This window comes from Schistocerca gregaria, chromosome 1 (assembly GCF_023897955.1).
Source record: "Schistocerca gregaria isolate iqSchGreg1 chromosome 1, iqSchGreg1.2, whole genome shotgun sequence".
NCBI lineage: Eukaryota > Metazoa > Arthropoda > Insecta > Orthoptera > Acrididae > Schistocerca > Schistocerca gregaria.
The window spans coordinates 1,208,705,433-1,208,722,193 of NC_064920.1; the positions used below are offsets into that span (position 1 = coordinate 1,208,705,433).

At 39.7% G+C, this 16,761-nt stretch overlaps 1 protein-coding gene across 2 annotated transcripts in view; it reads right to left on the minus strand.

Moving 5' to 3' along the window:
- The window catches only part of LOC126284807 (lysosomal alpha-mannosidase-like), a 261,589-nt gene extending 254,819 nt beyond the window's left edge, over positions 1-6,770 (minus strand). Inside the window, exon 1 of one of the 2 annotated variants that reach the window (XM_049983989.1) lies at positions 6,648-6,770. In XM_049983989.1, the coding sequence (XP_049839946.1) occupies positions 6,648-6,755 (108 nt within the window). In that variant the 5' untranslated portion in view covers positions 6,756-6,770. The remainder of the gene's footprint in view (positions 1-6,647) is intronic. The other variant, XM_049983999.1, reaches the window with a different exon arrangement.
- Positions 6,771-16,761: the final 9,991 nt, after the last annotated feature.

The following is a 16,761-nucleotide window of genomic DNA, read 5'->3' on the forward strand; positions in this document are numbered from 1 at the left end:
AGATGAAGGTCAACATCCAGGAAGGTGGCTTGGGTTTTGGAAAAGGACCAGGTGAAATTCAGATTCGAAAAGGAGTTGAGGTTATGGAGGAAATTAGGGAGTGTTTCTTCACCATGAGTCTAGAGCACAAAGATGTCATCTATAAAATTATACCAGGCCAGGGGAAGCAGCTGTTGGGTCTTCAGGAAAGCCTCCTCCATGCGGCCCATGAAGAGGTTGGCATAGGACGGAGCCATCCTGGTTCCCATGGCAGTTCCCCTGATTTGTTTGTAGGTCTGGCCTTCAAAAGTGAAGTAATTATGGGTGAGGATGAAGTTGGTAAGTGTGATAAGTGTTGAACCTTGTGTAGAACAGTTCCGGCCGCCCTCTCAAAGGGATCCTCCTCCCCTCCCCCAAAACCATCCCTTGCACACATTTCAGGAATTCCTCACATCCAGTGTTGCCTCCCAGTCCTTCTTGAAGAACATCCTGACAACCCCCAACATCACCCCAGCTGAATCCCGTGCCATTAAGCAGCTGAAAACAGACCACTCTATTGTAATCCTTCTGGCAGATAAAGGCTCCACAACTGTGGTACTTGACCGTGTGGAGTATGTGGCAGAAGGACTGTGTCAACTCTCCGACACCTCAACCTACAAAGCTGTTACCCAGGATCCCATTCCCTCCATCCAGACTGAGCTGCAGAAAATCCTAAAAATCCAAGGTCCCTCACAAGGCCTCACAACGGAGTCCATAGACTTACTCACTCCACCTGAGCCACATACCCCTACCTTCTACCTATTACCCAAAATCCACAAAGAGAACCATCCTGGCCGTCCCATTGTAGCAGGCTTCAAAGCCCCAACAGAACGTATCTCAGCTCTGGTAGACCAACACCTCCAACCTATCACCCGCAGACTCCCATCCTACATCAAGGACACAAACCACTTCCTAGAACGCCTCAAATCCATTCCCACTCCTCTCCCACCTGAAACCTTTCTTGTCACCATAGATGCTACATCCCTTTACACAAACATCCCACACACCCATGGTCTCTCTGCCCTCTGCCCTCTCCCAACGCCCACCCGAAGATCTTCCAAAAACCTCATTCCTTATCACACTTACCAACTTCATCCTCACCCATAATTACTTCACTTTTGAAGGCCAGACCTACAAACAAATCTGGGGAATTGCCATGGGAACCAGGATGGCTCCGTCCTATGCCAACCTCTTCATGGGCCGCATGGAGGAGGCTTTCCTGAAGACCCAACAGCTGCTTCCCCTGGCCTGGTATAGGGATGACATCTTTGTGGTCTGGACTCATGGTGAAGAAACACTCCTTAATTTCCTCCATAACCTCAACTCCTTTTCGAATCTGAATTTCACCTGGTCCTTTTCCAAAACCCAAGCCACTTCCTGGATGTTGACCTTCATCTTGTTGAAGCTCACATCCACACCTCTGTCCATATCAAACCCACCAACAAACAACAGTACCTTCACTTTGATAGCTGCCATCCATTCCACATCAAACGCTCCCTTCCCTACAGCCTAGGTATTCGTGGCAAACATATCTGCTTCAGTGACGAATCCCTCAACAATTACACCAATAACCTGACCAGTGCTTTCCTCTCCCGCAACTATCCTGCAGACCTTGTCCACAAACAGATCTCCTGAGCAATACATTCCTCCCCGTCCAACAACAATATTCCTACCCTCAGACCACACAGAAGCATCCCCCTTGTCACCCAATATTATCCTGGCCTCGAATACATCAATAAATTATTCTGCCAGGGATATGACTTTCTCAAGTCAACCCCTGAAATGAGATCATCCCTTGACAAAATTCTCCCCACACCACCCAGAGTTGCCTTTCGTCGTCCCCCTAACCTCCGTAACATCCTTGTTAAACCCTACAATATTCCCAAACTACCTTCTCTACCCAGCGGTTCCTACCCCTGTAACCGACCCCGCTGCAAAACCTGCCCCATGCATCCCCCCACAACCACCTACTCCAGCCCCGCTACTGGTAAAACATACACAATTCAATGCAGGGCCACGTGTGAAACTACACATGTCATTTATCAGCTGACATGCCTGCACTGCACAGCCGTTTACATTGGTATGACAACAACTAAACTGGCTGAGCTCATGAACGGACACAGACGAACTGTCCGCCTAGGAGATGTCCAATACCGAGTAGTGGAGCATGCCCTCCAGCATAATTCTAGGGACCTAGGAACCTGCTACACCGTATGTGCCATTTGGCTTCTCCCACCCAACACCAGTTCCTCTGAACTGCGGAGATGGGAACTTGCACTCCAGCACATCCTTTCATCCCACCATCCCCCTGGACTGAACCTACGTTAAACAACCTCACTCCCATTTACTTTTCAGTCTTCTCCTCTTTCCCTTTCCTCTTTAGCCATTCATGCATCTTTTCATCCTACATCTTTATACTATACACCTCTTTACTTCTGTATGCATCCTCTTTGGTTTGAAGCTGGCACAGTACCTACAGTAGAATATCTTTGGCTTCCCTCTGACAACCATGCCTCCATCCTTGCTACCTTCCCTGTTTTCCTTTCCCTGTTGCTTCATAACCTGGGTTGTGAGTAACTAAATCACTTTCCCTTCTTCCCTTTCTTTCCCCTCTCTCCTCCCTGATGAAGGAACATTTATTCCGAAAGCTAGGAACTTAAATTTTCGGTTGTTTTTTGTGTCTCTATCAGCTGTACTGAGCTGAGGTAAGTACTGGCCAGCCTCTCTATCTCTTTGTTAGTAATTGTTTCACATCTTTATATGAGATTTTCCATTAATTAGTTAAAACTTAAACCTTGACAGCTGAATAGAGATTTGAACCATTATCCTCCCAAAAGCAAGTCAAGTGTGCTAAGTACTGCACCACCTCACTTGGCAGTGTTACAGGACAAAATACATACAAAACCTATGGGTGTAGATATTTCAAAAATCTTTAGTACTTAAATAATTAAAAATTGCTTGTCATACATAAAAAAAAAATCAGTACAAAGTACCCTGACGCAATATGTACGCAACCTGCTAAAATATTCTGCATACAGTATCAGTGATAGTATGTCTTTCACAACACACAAGTTGCCTTCAGAGAAGATGCTCAAAGTGACCTCCCTGCACCTACAAACATTTGGAGACTAGGTGATTAGTACTCATCTGAACAAAAAAATAGAGGAGTGTAGTGTTTGGAAAGAGAACAGATTGTATGCTTAAAGGCAAAATACATATTTAAAACTCTTTTTAAAGTTGTACTCTTATTTCTAGATTAGTATTAAGTACTTCTACAAGTTTTGTACAACGTTTTCTGTAATTGCTGCATAATGATTGACAGGCCAGATACCTCACAATGCAGAATAAAATTAAGAAATAAAAACAAATACCCCTACTCTTGGAAGCAAGCACTCCACACTGATCATTCTACCTCAACACTCAACCAACATCACTAATTGAGCAGTGCTATTTTACCATCTTCAATAAAGATTCCTGTCATCCATGTCATTACAGTGCTGCTAAACTGCCGTTCTTTGATGTCCATTTTCAATCAAAAATAAGTTCATGCCAAAATTTTGTTAAGGGTCTTGGCTTTGCTAGCTTGCAAGAAACCACATTTTGAAGTCGGAGTGCTATGTGAATTCTGGTTCAGTCTGTGTAAAGAGAAGTGACTTGAGTTGCTATATACTTGAGTGAATTCTGTATGTATTCCTCATAAATAGTGGAAATGTGAATTGTAAACTGCTTCAGGGAAGAAATCTCATGGTTTTTTTTTTTATAATTTATAAAATTACAAGAACTAGCTGTCATGAGTTTAATACAGACATGTTTTGGAACTGTCTAAAACACTCTTTCAATAAGTATAGTGAATCATGATCATCCTATCCACAGTCATTTTAAAATTGTTTGAATTGAATGGCAACAAACCACAATACATGCTCCCCATTGGAAGGATAGCCTACTCGTATATTTTCCAGAAATATACAGTAAAAACAAAGAAGTTTCCCAATAGTGTTGCAGAAAAAGAGCATCATCCTGGCATTTCCACTTAGTTCATGAAGCATCTCTGTAACACTTTCATGTTGACTGAAACTGTTGGTAAAAAATATAGTAACACACATCTGGAATTGTTCCTATAACTCTCATGAGCTCAATCTCAGCTACCCCCTTGTCCCACATCCATTTTCACTCTGTCCCACATCCTGCACCCATAGCCTCTTTATCACAGTCTCCTGCTCCTCTGCTCTGTCACCTCCTTCCAGTCATCTCCTCCACATCATCATCATCATCATCATCATCATCATCATCATCGTGCACTGCACTAACTCATGAGTGCTGGTGTGATGCATTCCTATCACGTGCACCTATGTGTGCCTATCCCCACACATTCCTACCTCGTACACTTGCTATCACCCTCAGAGTACACAGCCATACATCACCCAAAGAAATAGAATCCATCATAAAGTCCTTGAAATCATAGCATTCTAGTGCTTATAATAGAGGGAAACATTCCACATGGGAAAAATATATCTAAAAACAAAGATGATGTAACTTACCAAATGAAAGTGTTGGCATGTTGATAGACACACAAACACACACAAAATTCAAGCTTTCACAACCAACGGTTGCTTCGTCAGGAAAGAGGGAAGGAGAGGGAAAGACGAAAGGATGTGGGTTTTAAGGGAGAGGGTAAGGAGTCATTCCAATCCCGGGAGCGGAAAGACTTACCTTAGGGGGAAAAAGCACAGGTATTCACTCACGCACACACACACACATATCCATCCACACATATACAGACACAAGCAGACATTTGTAAAGGCAAAGAGTTTGGGCAGAGATGTCAGTTGAGGCGGAAGTACAGAGGCAAAGATGTTGTTGAATGACAGGTGAGGTACAAGCGGCGGCAACTTGAAATTAGCGGAGGTTAAGGCCTGGTGGGTAACGAGAAGAGAGGATATACTGAAGGGCAAGTTCCCATCTCTGGAATTCTGACAGGTTGGTGTTAGTGGGAAGTATCCAGATAACCCGCACGGTGTAGCACTGTGCCAAGATGTGCTGGCCGTGCACCAAGGCATGTTTAGCCACAGGGTGATCCTCATTACCAACAAACACCATCTGCCTGTGTCCATTCATGTGAATGAACAGTTTGTTGCTGGTCATTCCCACGTAGAAAGCTTCACAGTGTAGGCAGGTCAGTTGGTAAATCACGTGGGTACTTTCACACGTGGCTCTGCCTTTGATCGTGTACACCTTCCAGGTTACAGGACTGGAGTAGGTGGTGGTGGGTGGGTGCATGGGACAGGTTTTACACCGGGGGTGGTTGCAAGGGGATAAAATATAAAAAAAAACCTGCATATTTTGCTTATTTTCACTCCATTATGTCATATGGTATCATATTTTGAGGTAACTCCATATACAGAGAGAAACATTTTAGAGTACAGAAGCATATAATAAGAGTAATGAGTAGTGTAAATCCAAGAACATCATGTCAAAACCTATTCAAAGAATTGGGCATATTATCCACAGCTTCTCAGTATATTTATTCCTTAATTAAGTTTGTTGTAAATAATACATTTCTTTTTCCAACTAACTGCTTAGTACACAATATCAATGCTAGGAATAAGAAAAAATATACATGAAGATTTAAAATCACTTACTCTTGCCCCGAAAGGAGTCTAGTATTCAGCAACACATATTTTCAATAAGTTACCAGCAACCATTAAGAGTTAGGTTTCAGACAAGGCACAATTTAAATATAATTTAAAAGATTTTTTGGTGGCCAACTCCTTCTATTCCATCCATGAGTTTCTCAACAGGTGCAGCAGACCATTTTAATGACAATTTATTATACTTTAATTTTTGACAATTTTTGGTTGTAACAGCCAAGTAACTATCTACTGTGTGAATGATGGATGTATGGAAAGCAGATGTAAGTCTTAAGTCTGTAAACAGTGGAAGTTAAGCTTAAAATCTTGTACATAATCTGACTGTTCTTAAGTGAGGATCACTTAAATGAATAATTTACTTTATTTTTTGACAATACTTGGTTGTAATAGCCACGAATCTAGCAAATGTCTGAATAATGGATTTAATGAAAGCAGATTTAAGTATTAAACCTGTAAATATTAGAAGTTTAAATTTAAATTCATGTACATAATTTTACTGTTTATTGACTGAGGATCATTAAAATTAATGAAATTTAAGTTTTTCTATTTACATTTTTGTAATGTGTTTATCTGACATGTTCCACACCCAGGAGGATTCCCTCTTTTATGGGCCTATGGAATGAATGAATAATTAATGTAATCTAATCCCCAATGCTCCTTTCAACTTCCTGCCTACTTTCTCCACTCTTCCACTCCACCTGACATAACCTCTCAGTCTAGTCTATCTGCAGAATTGCAGTCCCAAGACTGTGTACTCGTCTGACACATCTCTACTTTTCGGTGAATCATTACCATTACTCCTACATTATGTTCACTATGTACTTTAAAACAGGTAAATAAGTTCAGTTTTGAGCAGGCAATATAGATCCTTTGTCACACTAGTATCAGCTACATAAATCCAACTATATGTGCCACAGGCTTTAAAACGTAGACCAATAAAAATAGCAATTAAGCATTTCTGAAAGAGGCAAATATACTTACATCATATCCACATGATGCCTCCTTAATTGATTTATGGTATGGAAAGGCTTGGTAAACTGTGGGCAGAGTAATAAGCACTGCATACAGAACAGTCCTACACAGCACCATGTTTTCTGTAGACTGCAGTGAGAGTAGTTCATGGCTGTATCACTTATTTGTTTCTACTAATCCTTCACACAATAAGATAAATTAGCTTATAAGACTCTCTAAGCTTAAAAAATGATCCTTCACATATACATTATCATGAACTGTCAACTGTAATGTTATCAGGTGGACTTGAAAGAATGACAGTGATGAATAGCACTGATAATAAGGAAGTAAGATTTTGAAGGAGGACATATTTTTCACCTTCAGTATATCCAGCATTCCAACTGATTATATATTGGGTATTGTAGCTGTATTTATTCACTTTTAACTCACAAAAGACAAGCATATATTGATAATTTATACTTTAATAATAGATATAACAGTGTCCAACATCACATTGTCTTCTAGTCGTACTGTAGGCAGTAGTGAATTGGTGCATTGTAAAAAAACGAAATCATAATTTTAAGGCACATTCTATAACAGGCAATAGTACATTCATTTTTATATTATTTTTTATCATTTCCATGTCTAATACTATGTTGCTCAACTAAGATGAAATCAGCTGGACCAAAGTTTTATGCTCTCAGTTGCTTCCAAAACAGGTCTCAAAATAGCTACAATAACTAGATCAATTTTTTGACTTATCTTAAAACAGTATCCTCACCTCACTCAGTACAACATACCATTCATTTGAAAAGCAAGATCACCACCACTGCATTCAACACAATGATTCATCTTCCAAACCGAGTTACCAAATTATTTTCTAGATGAATTTTTTGATACTGGGAGATCATTACCCCAAACTTGCATGACCTATGCATTTTCTAAATTCTTTGTTAGGTAAGTGGTGCATTATAACTAAGTTCATATGATTTGATGGACATGATACAAGGAATACATGAAAAAGAGGCACAATGAAATAAAATGCCTGTATGGAAATATTGGCAGGGAGACCCCACTTTGGGTCATTCAGCTGCCTAATGCAGGTCTATTTATTTGATGCACTTTAGTGACTTACGCAACAATGATGATGAAATTATGATGAAGAGAACACAATTCTCAGATCCCAAAATGACAAAATCTCCAACACAGCCAGGAACTGAAGCTGAGTCTCCCTGATCTAGAGACAGCAATGGTAACCACATGATCATGAACTGGTGGCAATAAAGCACAGTAAGACATCATAATTTTCTTGTCCAGACTGAACATTGAGATCAAATGTGACTGTCAATGTTTGTTCTTCATTTTTCCCCATGTCCTTAACTGAGATGTTATGAGTGCTGAGTTTGGTTATGACTGTTGTCTTCCAAGAAGATGCTCAAAGTAACCTCCCTGCAGCTACAAACATTTAGAGATTAGTAGATTCATTTTCTTGTGAACAAAAAACTATAGAGAAATGTAGTGTGGGATAAGAGAACAGAGTGTAATCTTAAAGGCTGAATGCATCTTTAAAAGTTTAATAAAAAGGTACTCTTATTTCTGGTTTATTATTAAGTATTCCTACAAGTTTTACACATCATTTTCTGTAATTGCTGCAATGTAATGATTGACAAGCCAGAAACCATACAATGAAGAATAAAGTTGAAAAAAAAATACTGTACCCCTACTCCTGTAAACAACCACTCCACCTTGACCATTGTAGCCCAACATTCAACCCACATCACTAATTGGACAGTGCTTCTTTACTATCTTGAATAAAAATTCTTATCATCCACGGGATTACTGTGTTTCTAAACTGACATTCTTTGATGCCCATTTTCAATTAAGAATATACTCAGGGCAAAATTTTGTTACAGATCTTCGTTTTGTCAGCATGCAATACATATTATTTTGAAGTCAGAGTATGTGAATTCTGCTTCAGCCTATGCAAAGAAAACTGACTTCAGTTGCTACATGCTTGTGTGAATTATGCATTTCTTCCTCATACATGGTGAAAATGTGATCTCTAAAATACTTAAAGGAAGAAATCCCATGACTTTTTTTTGTAATTCACAAAATTACAAAAATGGCTCTGAGCACTATGCGACTTAACTTCTGAGGTCATCAGTCGCGTAGAACTTAGAATTAATTAATCCTAACTAACCTAAAGACATCACACACATCCATGCCCGAGGCAGGATTCGAACCTGCGACATAGCGGTTGCTCGGTTCCAGACTGGAGCATCTAGAACCGCACGGCCACTCCGGCCGGCCATAAAATTACAAGCACTAATTTTCTGAACTAAATATAAAAATGTTTTAGAACTGACAAAAACACAGCTTACATAAGAATAGCGAATATAAGACTGAACTCCTGATTTGCAGATTATCTTATCTACAGTCATGCTAAACTCAAGTGAATTGAATATCAGCAAACCTCGTCATATGAAATTGTATGCAGATCCCTGGCAGAAAACAAAGCGTTAGCTGATAGACTCAAATGTCTTGAAAATGATCATAGAAAACTAAAAACTGCTGGGCATAAGTGAATTCGACGGAAATAAAGTGTTCACAGTGACCGAAGATTCCGTCGCCATTTCAAGTTTTCCAACACATTCTGGGTGTACCGGTAAAGCTAACCATAGTGCAATCATTTCCTCGTCTTTAGTAATAAATTCTCCTACCGTGCTCCAAAAAATGGTAGGCCTATCTACAAAAGATAAAATCGTGCACCATCTGAAAGAAAAGCCTGTTATTAAGCAAAACGTGGAACCCCGCCAGCCAAAACTGTCACTCGTAAACAGAAGCAAGGTAAATTCAACATTCAAGACGACAGTTAATTTAACTAACACCACAAATGCAGCAAGAAGAATAAACATATGTTTAATGGGTGATAGTCATCTTAGAGGCCTTGCACACGAAATAAAAAGCGTAAACAGTGAAGTAAATGCTTCAGGTTTTATTCAACCTGGCGCTCGTCTTGATCAAGTGATTTCAACTGTAAACAATATCCGTTGAAAGACAATGAAGGAAGACTTCATTGTAATATGTGGTGGTGCAAATGATGGCACACACAACAATGGTTTGCATGCTGTTAATGCCCTAAAATCTGCCCTAAACCATCTAAATGACTCAAATGTCATTGTTCTTGATACTCCACACAAGTATGACTTGCCCCAATTCTCGTGTGTAAACAGGGCAGTAGCATATACAACCAGTCAATATGCAGAAATTTGCAACTGTTATGCAAATGTACAAATGGTTAACGTGCAACATTTTAGTAGAGATCTTTACACCAGTCACGGCCTTCACCGCAATCGGCGCAGAAAAAGTCACTTAACGTCCATTATTTGTGAAATCATCATAAATTCTAGGAACAACGCATACTCAAAACACACACATTCAAAGAATGAGTGCTCCACAACACAAGACGACTGCAGGAATGGGTATAGACAGACGACATTGGACAAATGGCTGCTGAAAACATCAGGTAAAGCTGATTCTTCCCAGGCTCCCAGTACATGGAAACGGACCAACTTGAATAAATGGATAGTGAAAAATACCAAACCCACTCTGTCAACTGATATTTCTTTTTTAGGGATAAATGTATAAGTGGTTCTGGTAGGCTGACATGTCCATCAAGTGTTCAACAGTCAAAACTCACTTTCAAATTAATTCAGCAGAACTTTCAGTCTTGGCAATAAGCACGAGTTGGATACCATTGCAACAATTGATAAGCCTGATGTTTTAGTTATAAGTCAACACTGGTACACAGATGAGCTAATTAGTGTATGTAAGCCACTTTCCATGAACTTTTTGTCTGCCTTCAGTAGAAAAGAGAAACGTGGTGGTGGGGTAGCTATCTTTGCAGCCGGTGGTACTAATTACAGTGTAATAGATGTAAGTGCTTTCAGCATTGAGGGTGTAATAGAACTAGCAGCAATTAATTATAAGTGGGGGAGAGAGAACTTAATTATTATAGGCCTATACAGACCTCCATCTGGTAGCCTAGATAGTTTCTTTGATGTTCTTAATGACCTGCTTGTTGACGTTGACAGTAAACACTGCAATAAAAATGGCTGGGTTAACATAATACTAACTGGAGATATAAAAATTGACTTGCTGTCCAATGACACTGTATCTAAAAAACTAATGCTAATACTAGCTCAATTTAGCATTCCTGATAAATGAGCCCACTAGAGAGGTCAATAGTGTAAAATCATGCATTGACAACATTATAACTAACATGTCCCACTTTACATGCAGTGCATCAGTTCTGAAGCTTGCCATTTCTGACCACCACGCAGTACAGGTATTGATAGAAGATGAAACTCTTCATGTCAACAGAAAAGAGAAACAATATGTGACAAAAAGAATGACCAATGATGACAATGTTAAAGATTTCAACAGTTTGCTAAAAAACTTACAATGGAGTGAAAAAAACAGCATTATTTTCAGTGAGTATTCATCAGATTTTTATTATTGCTTCAGTGTCTCATGTCCAGAAATGACCTTTACAGCAAATGACTGCAAAAAGATACAAAAAAATAACTGGATAAATCACGAAGTAAAAACAGCAAGAGAGAAACGTAGACTTTTCCAGTATGCAATGATAAGTAATAACAATAATAATAGACTAAAGGTAGAATTTAAGAACTATCAGGATAACTATAAAGATCTTCTGCTAGAAACTAAAAGTAAATACATAGCCACAATGTTAAGAAACTCTACTAACACAGGTTTAGTTGTTTGGAAAGTAATAGATAGCTTTAGGGATTGTAAGAACAGATCAACAAGTGATTTTACTATAAACCATAAAGGGCTTATCATGAAATGTCATACTAGGCCCCAAACAATAACAAGGAAGTCAAAAACATAGTAATGTCATTAAAAAACACAAAATCAGCAGGCTATGATGGATTGTCTATTTGTACACTGGAAAGATGCATAGACAACCTATCTGATGCCATGGCCACAGCAGTAAATGATGTAATTGCATCAGGTTGTTTCCCAGATCATCTAAAGACAGCACAAGTAACCCTGATTCAAAAGAAAGGTGATAAATCTAAAATTGAAAACTACTGCCCCATCTCAATCTTACCTGCATTTTCTTAGGTAGTTGAGAAATTTATTTATACTAGACTAATGACATTCCTGAGTCAACACAATTTAATATTTGAAAATCAGAATGGCTTTATGAAAAACAAGTCAACATCAGTAGCAGCAGCACAATTAATAAACAAAATAATAACGGCCATAGAGAACAAAGAGTATGTAACTGGAGTGTTCCTTGATCTAGAAAAAGCTTTTGATTGTGTCAATATCACCATATTACTTGACAAGCTGTGGAACCTGGGTATCAGAGATACTGGCTATGAGCTAATAAAATCGTATATGAGCAATAGAAAACAATTTGTCTTGCTTAAAACAAACAGTGGTACTTACAAATCTAAAATTACAGACATCAAATATGGAGTGCCTCAAGGTTCTGTCTTGGGACCCCTTCTTTTCTTGGTTTATGTTAATGATATACAGTATTGTTCTCCTAACTGCGCAAAAATATTGTATGCAGATGACACATCAATAGTGTGTAAACACAAAGACTATGAGAGTCTGGAGGTACAGTGCAACAGTGTAAATAATGAAATAGTTAAGTATTTTAATGAAAGACATCTAAATGTAAGTGCTTCAAAGACTGCAATGATGAAATTTAACACAAGGAAACAAATAGAATTTGACATGAAATTATCCATAGGAAATGACATTGTAAAAAAGGAAAAATGGACAAAGTTCTTGGGAATTACAATCCAGGACAGCCTCAAATGGGACATGCATATTGATTCCTTAGCATGTAAGCTGTTGAAGAATGTGTTTGCTATAAATATGATTAGCAAATATTGTAAGGACATGTGTGTACTAAAAACTGTTTATCATGCCCTATTCTCATCAAACTTAAACTATGCTGTAGAAATATGGGGTGCAACAACTCAAGCCAACCTAAGTACATTATTAATACTACAGAAAAAAGTTATCAGGGTCATTTGTGGTGCCAAACCTTGAGAATCATGTTGGAATCTGTTCCCAAAATTAGGTGTGCTTACCATTATAGGTGTGTACATATTGAAAGTTATATTGCTTGTGAAAACAATAAATCCAAATTTCAACTGTGACCTGCACCAATATGATACAAGGCAAAAGTTCAGATACCATGTAAATAGCCACAGAACAGCTTTAGATGAAAAAAATGCACTTCATGCTGGGCTGAAGCTAGCTAATGCCTTACCAAAAAGTCTCACAACCCTTCCTACTAACAAATTAAAAGATCAGCTAAAAAGAATTCTAATTGAAAACCCTTTTTATTCCCTAGACAAGTATTATATCTGTATGAAAAGTGTTTCATAAGTACGTCAAGCTCATAGTTTCAAGTAACCTACAACTAATATAATGTTGATAAAAAATATTTGTAATATCGTGATTGTATACTACCAGACGTTAAATCCATCAAAATGTAAAATTTATTAATACAAACAAATCTTTAGTTTGTAATTTATAAGCCGACTTATTCAGAAGAATAATCTGTATGATGTCCTGAAACTGTATTATTTCTAGGGATTGTATTTGATTATTCGATGTTGAATAAATATCATTATTATTAGAAGGATACTCTGCTATGCATCTTCCAGAAATTTACAATAAAATCAAACAATGAGGAGTGTAGCATGGAATAACAACAATAATAGGGAAATCATAGATTGCTTACTCACCACATAGAGAAGACACTGAGTCACAAATAAGCACAATGAGAAGGATTGCTCTAAAATCTTAACATTTTAAGATAAAGTCCTTCTTCCAGAATTGAAAGCACACAAACAAAAGGCATATTTAATTGATTCATGCTTTTACAGTCTGACAGAGTACCTAGAAACCAAACAACAAAAATAAAGATGCATTGTGAATATTCTACTTTGTATGTTGCATCTAATGTTTGTTGTATATATGATCCTTTGCTAAATAACTTCAATATCTAGTCCTTAGGAATGCAATACAAACTGTATTTTATCTTGTAAAGGCCTAACCATGTCCAATATCCTTGTATATATTCTATACATGTAGTATTTGAAGGACTAAATAAATAAATAAATTCACACAAGCATAACTCATACATACCTGTTAACTGTCTCCAGGCAGGGCCTGATTGCATCTTAGGTGAACAGCAATCTCCCGCAGTGGGTGGTGGTTTAAGGAGGAGGCAAGGTATGGGGAGGGGGAGGGATAACACTGTAGTGGTGGAGGAAGACTGTGTGCTCCCAGTGGGAGGGTGAAGCGATGTAGTTTGGGGCCCAGAAAGGAGATAAGGGCAGAAGGGAGTTAGTTAGTTATATTACTTGTTCCATGGATCATGAACACGATTCTTTCATAATGATGTGGAACGTGTCAAAGTACACAAGATTCATTTATCCCAAATAATCAATGTTTGTCTAATATACGGTACAATTGTTAATGCTTACTGTATTTCTTTGGCCTATGTCTAAAAATTCATCTATGGAGTAGAAGGAGTTGTCATTCAGGAATTCCCTTAATTTACTTTTGAATGCCGATTGGTTGTCTGTCAGACTTTTGATATTGTTTGGCAATTGACCAAAAATCTTTGTGGCAGTATAATTCACCCCCTTTTGTGCCAATGTCAAATTCAACGAACGGTGGTGAAGGTCACCCTGTCTCCTAGTATTGTAGCTGTGGACTGTGCTATTAATTCTGAAGTCATCTGGGTTACGAACAACAAATTTCATTAGGCTGTATATATATTGTGAAGCTACTGGCAAAATCCCTAATTCTTTAAATAATTGTCTACAATATGATCTTGGATGAGCCCCAGACATTATTCTGATAACCCTATTTTGTGCAATAAATACCTTCTTTCTTAGTGATGAATTGCCCCAAAAGATGATTCCGTAAGAAAGCAATGAATGAAAATATGCATGGTAAGCTAACTTACTGATGTGCTTATCTCCAAAATTTGCAATGACACTAATAGCATAGGTAGCTGAGCTCAATCGTTTCAGTAGATTGTCAATCTGTGTCTTCCAGTTTAAATTGTGATCAATACAGACACCCAGAAATTTTGAACAATCTGCTTTAGCTAAAGATTTTCCCCCACACTCTATATTTATTTCTGGTGTTATGCCTTTCCCTGTACTGAACTGTATGTACAGTGTTTTTTCAAAGTTCAATGAAAGTCCATTTGCGGAAAACCACCTAATTACTCTTTGAAAAACATTATTTGCATTTTCCTCAGCTGATTCTTGCTTTCTAGGCTTGATTACCATCTTCATGAATATAATTAGGCAAGTCATTAACATACACTCCTGGAAATTGAAATAAGAACACCGTGAATTCGTTGTCCCAGGAAGGGGAAACTTTATTGACACATTCCTGGGGTCAGATACATCACATGATCACACTGACAGAACCACAGGCACATACACACAGGCAACAGAGCATCCACAATGTCGGCACTAGTACAGTGTATATCCACCTTTCGCAACAATGCAGGCTGCTATTCTCCCATGGAGACGATCGTAGAGATGCTGGATGTAGTCCTGTGGAACGGCTTGCCATGCCATTTCCACCTGGCGCCTCAGTTGGACCAGCATTCGTGCTGGACGTGCAGACCGTGTGAGACGACGCTTCATCCAGTCCCAAACATGCTCAATGGGGAACAGATCTGGAGATCTTGCTGGCCAGGGAAGTTGACTTACACCTTCTAGAGCATGTTGGGTGGCACAGGATACATGCGGACGTGCATTGTCCTGTTGGAACAGCAAGTTACCATGCCAGTCTAGGAATGGTAGAACAATGGGTTCGATGACGGTTTGGATGTACCGTGCACTATTCAGTGTCCCCTCAACGATCACCAGAGGTGTACGGCCAGTGTAGGAGATCGCTCCCCACACCATGATGCCGGGTGTTAGCCCCTGTGTGCCTTGGTCATATGCAGTCCTGATTGTGGCGCTCACCTGCACGGTGCCAAACACGCATACGACCATCATTGGCACCAAGGCAGAAGCGACTCTCATCGCTGAAAACGACAGGTCTCCATTCGTCCCTCCATTCACGCCTGTCGTGACACCACTGGAGGCAGGCTGCACAATGTTGGGGCGTGAGCGGAAGACGGCCTAACGGTGTGCGGGACCGTAGCCCAGCTTCATGGAGACGGTTGCGAATGGTCCTCGTTGATACCCTAGGAGCAACAGTGTCCCTAATTTGTGGGAAGTGGCGGTGCAGTCCCCTACGGCACTGTGTAGGATCCTACGGTCTTGGCGTGCATCTGTGCGTCGCTGCAGTCCGGTCCCAGGTCGACGGGCAGGTGCACCTTCCGCCGACCACTGGCGACAACATCGATGTACTGTGGAGACCTCACGCCCCACGTGTTGTGCAATTCGGCGGTACGTCCACCCGGCTTCCCGCATGCCTACTGTACGCCCTCGCTCAAAGTCCGTCAACTGCACATACGGTTCATGTCCACACTGTCGCGGCATACTACCAGTGTTAAAGACTGCGATGGAGCTCCGTATGCCACGGCAAACTGGCTGACACTGACAGCGGCGGTGCACAAATGCTGCGCAGCTAGCGCCATTCGACGGCCAACACCGTGGTTCCTGGTGTGTCCGCTGTGCCGTGCGTGTGATCATTGCTTGTACAGCCCTCTCGCAGTGTCCGGAGCAAGTATGGTGGGTCTGACACACCGGTGTCAATGTGTTCTTTTTTCCATTTCCAGGAGTATATATTAAAAACAATAAAGGCCCCAAGACAGAACCCTGTGGTACCCCATTCTTGATACATCCCCAGTCTGAATAATCTGCTGCCCTTTGTGTACTATGTGGGTTTACTGTTTCAACCTGCATTCTACCAGCTAAATATGAAGTGAACCATCTGTGTACTGAACCATTCATTCCATAGTACATCAGCTTATCTAAGAGGATTTCATGATCCACACAATCAAAAGCCTTAGAGAGATCACAGAAAATCCCAATTGGTGATGTTCTACTATACAGAGCATTTAAAATTTGATTAGTGAAAGCGTGTGTAGCACTATCTGTTGAAACAC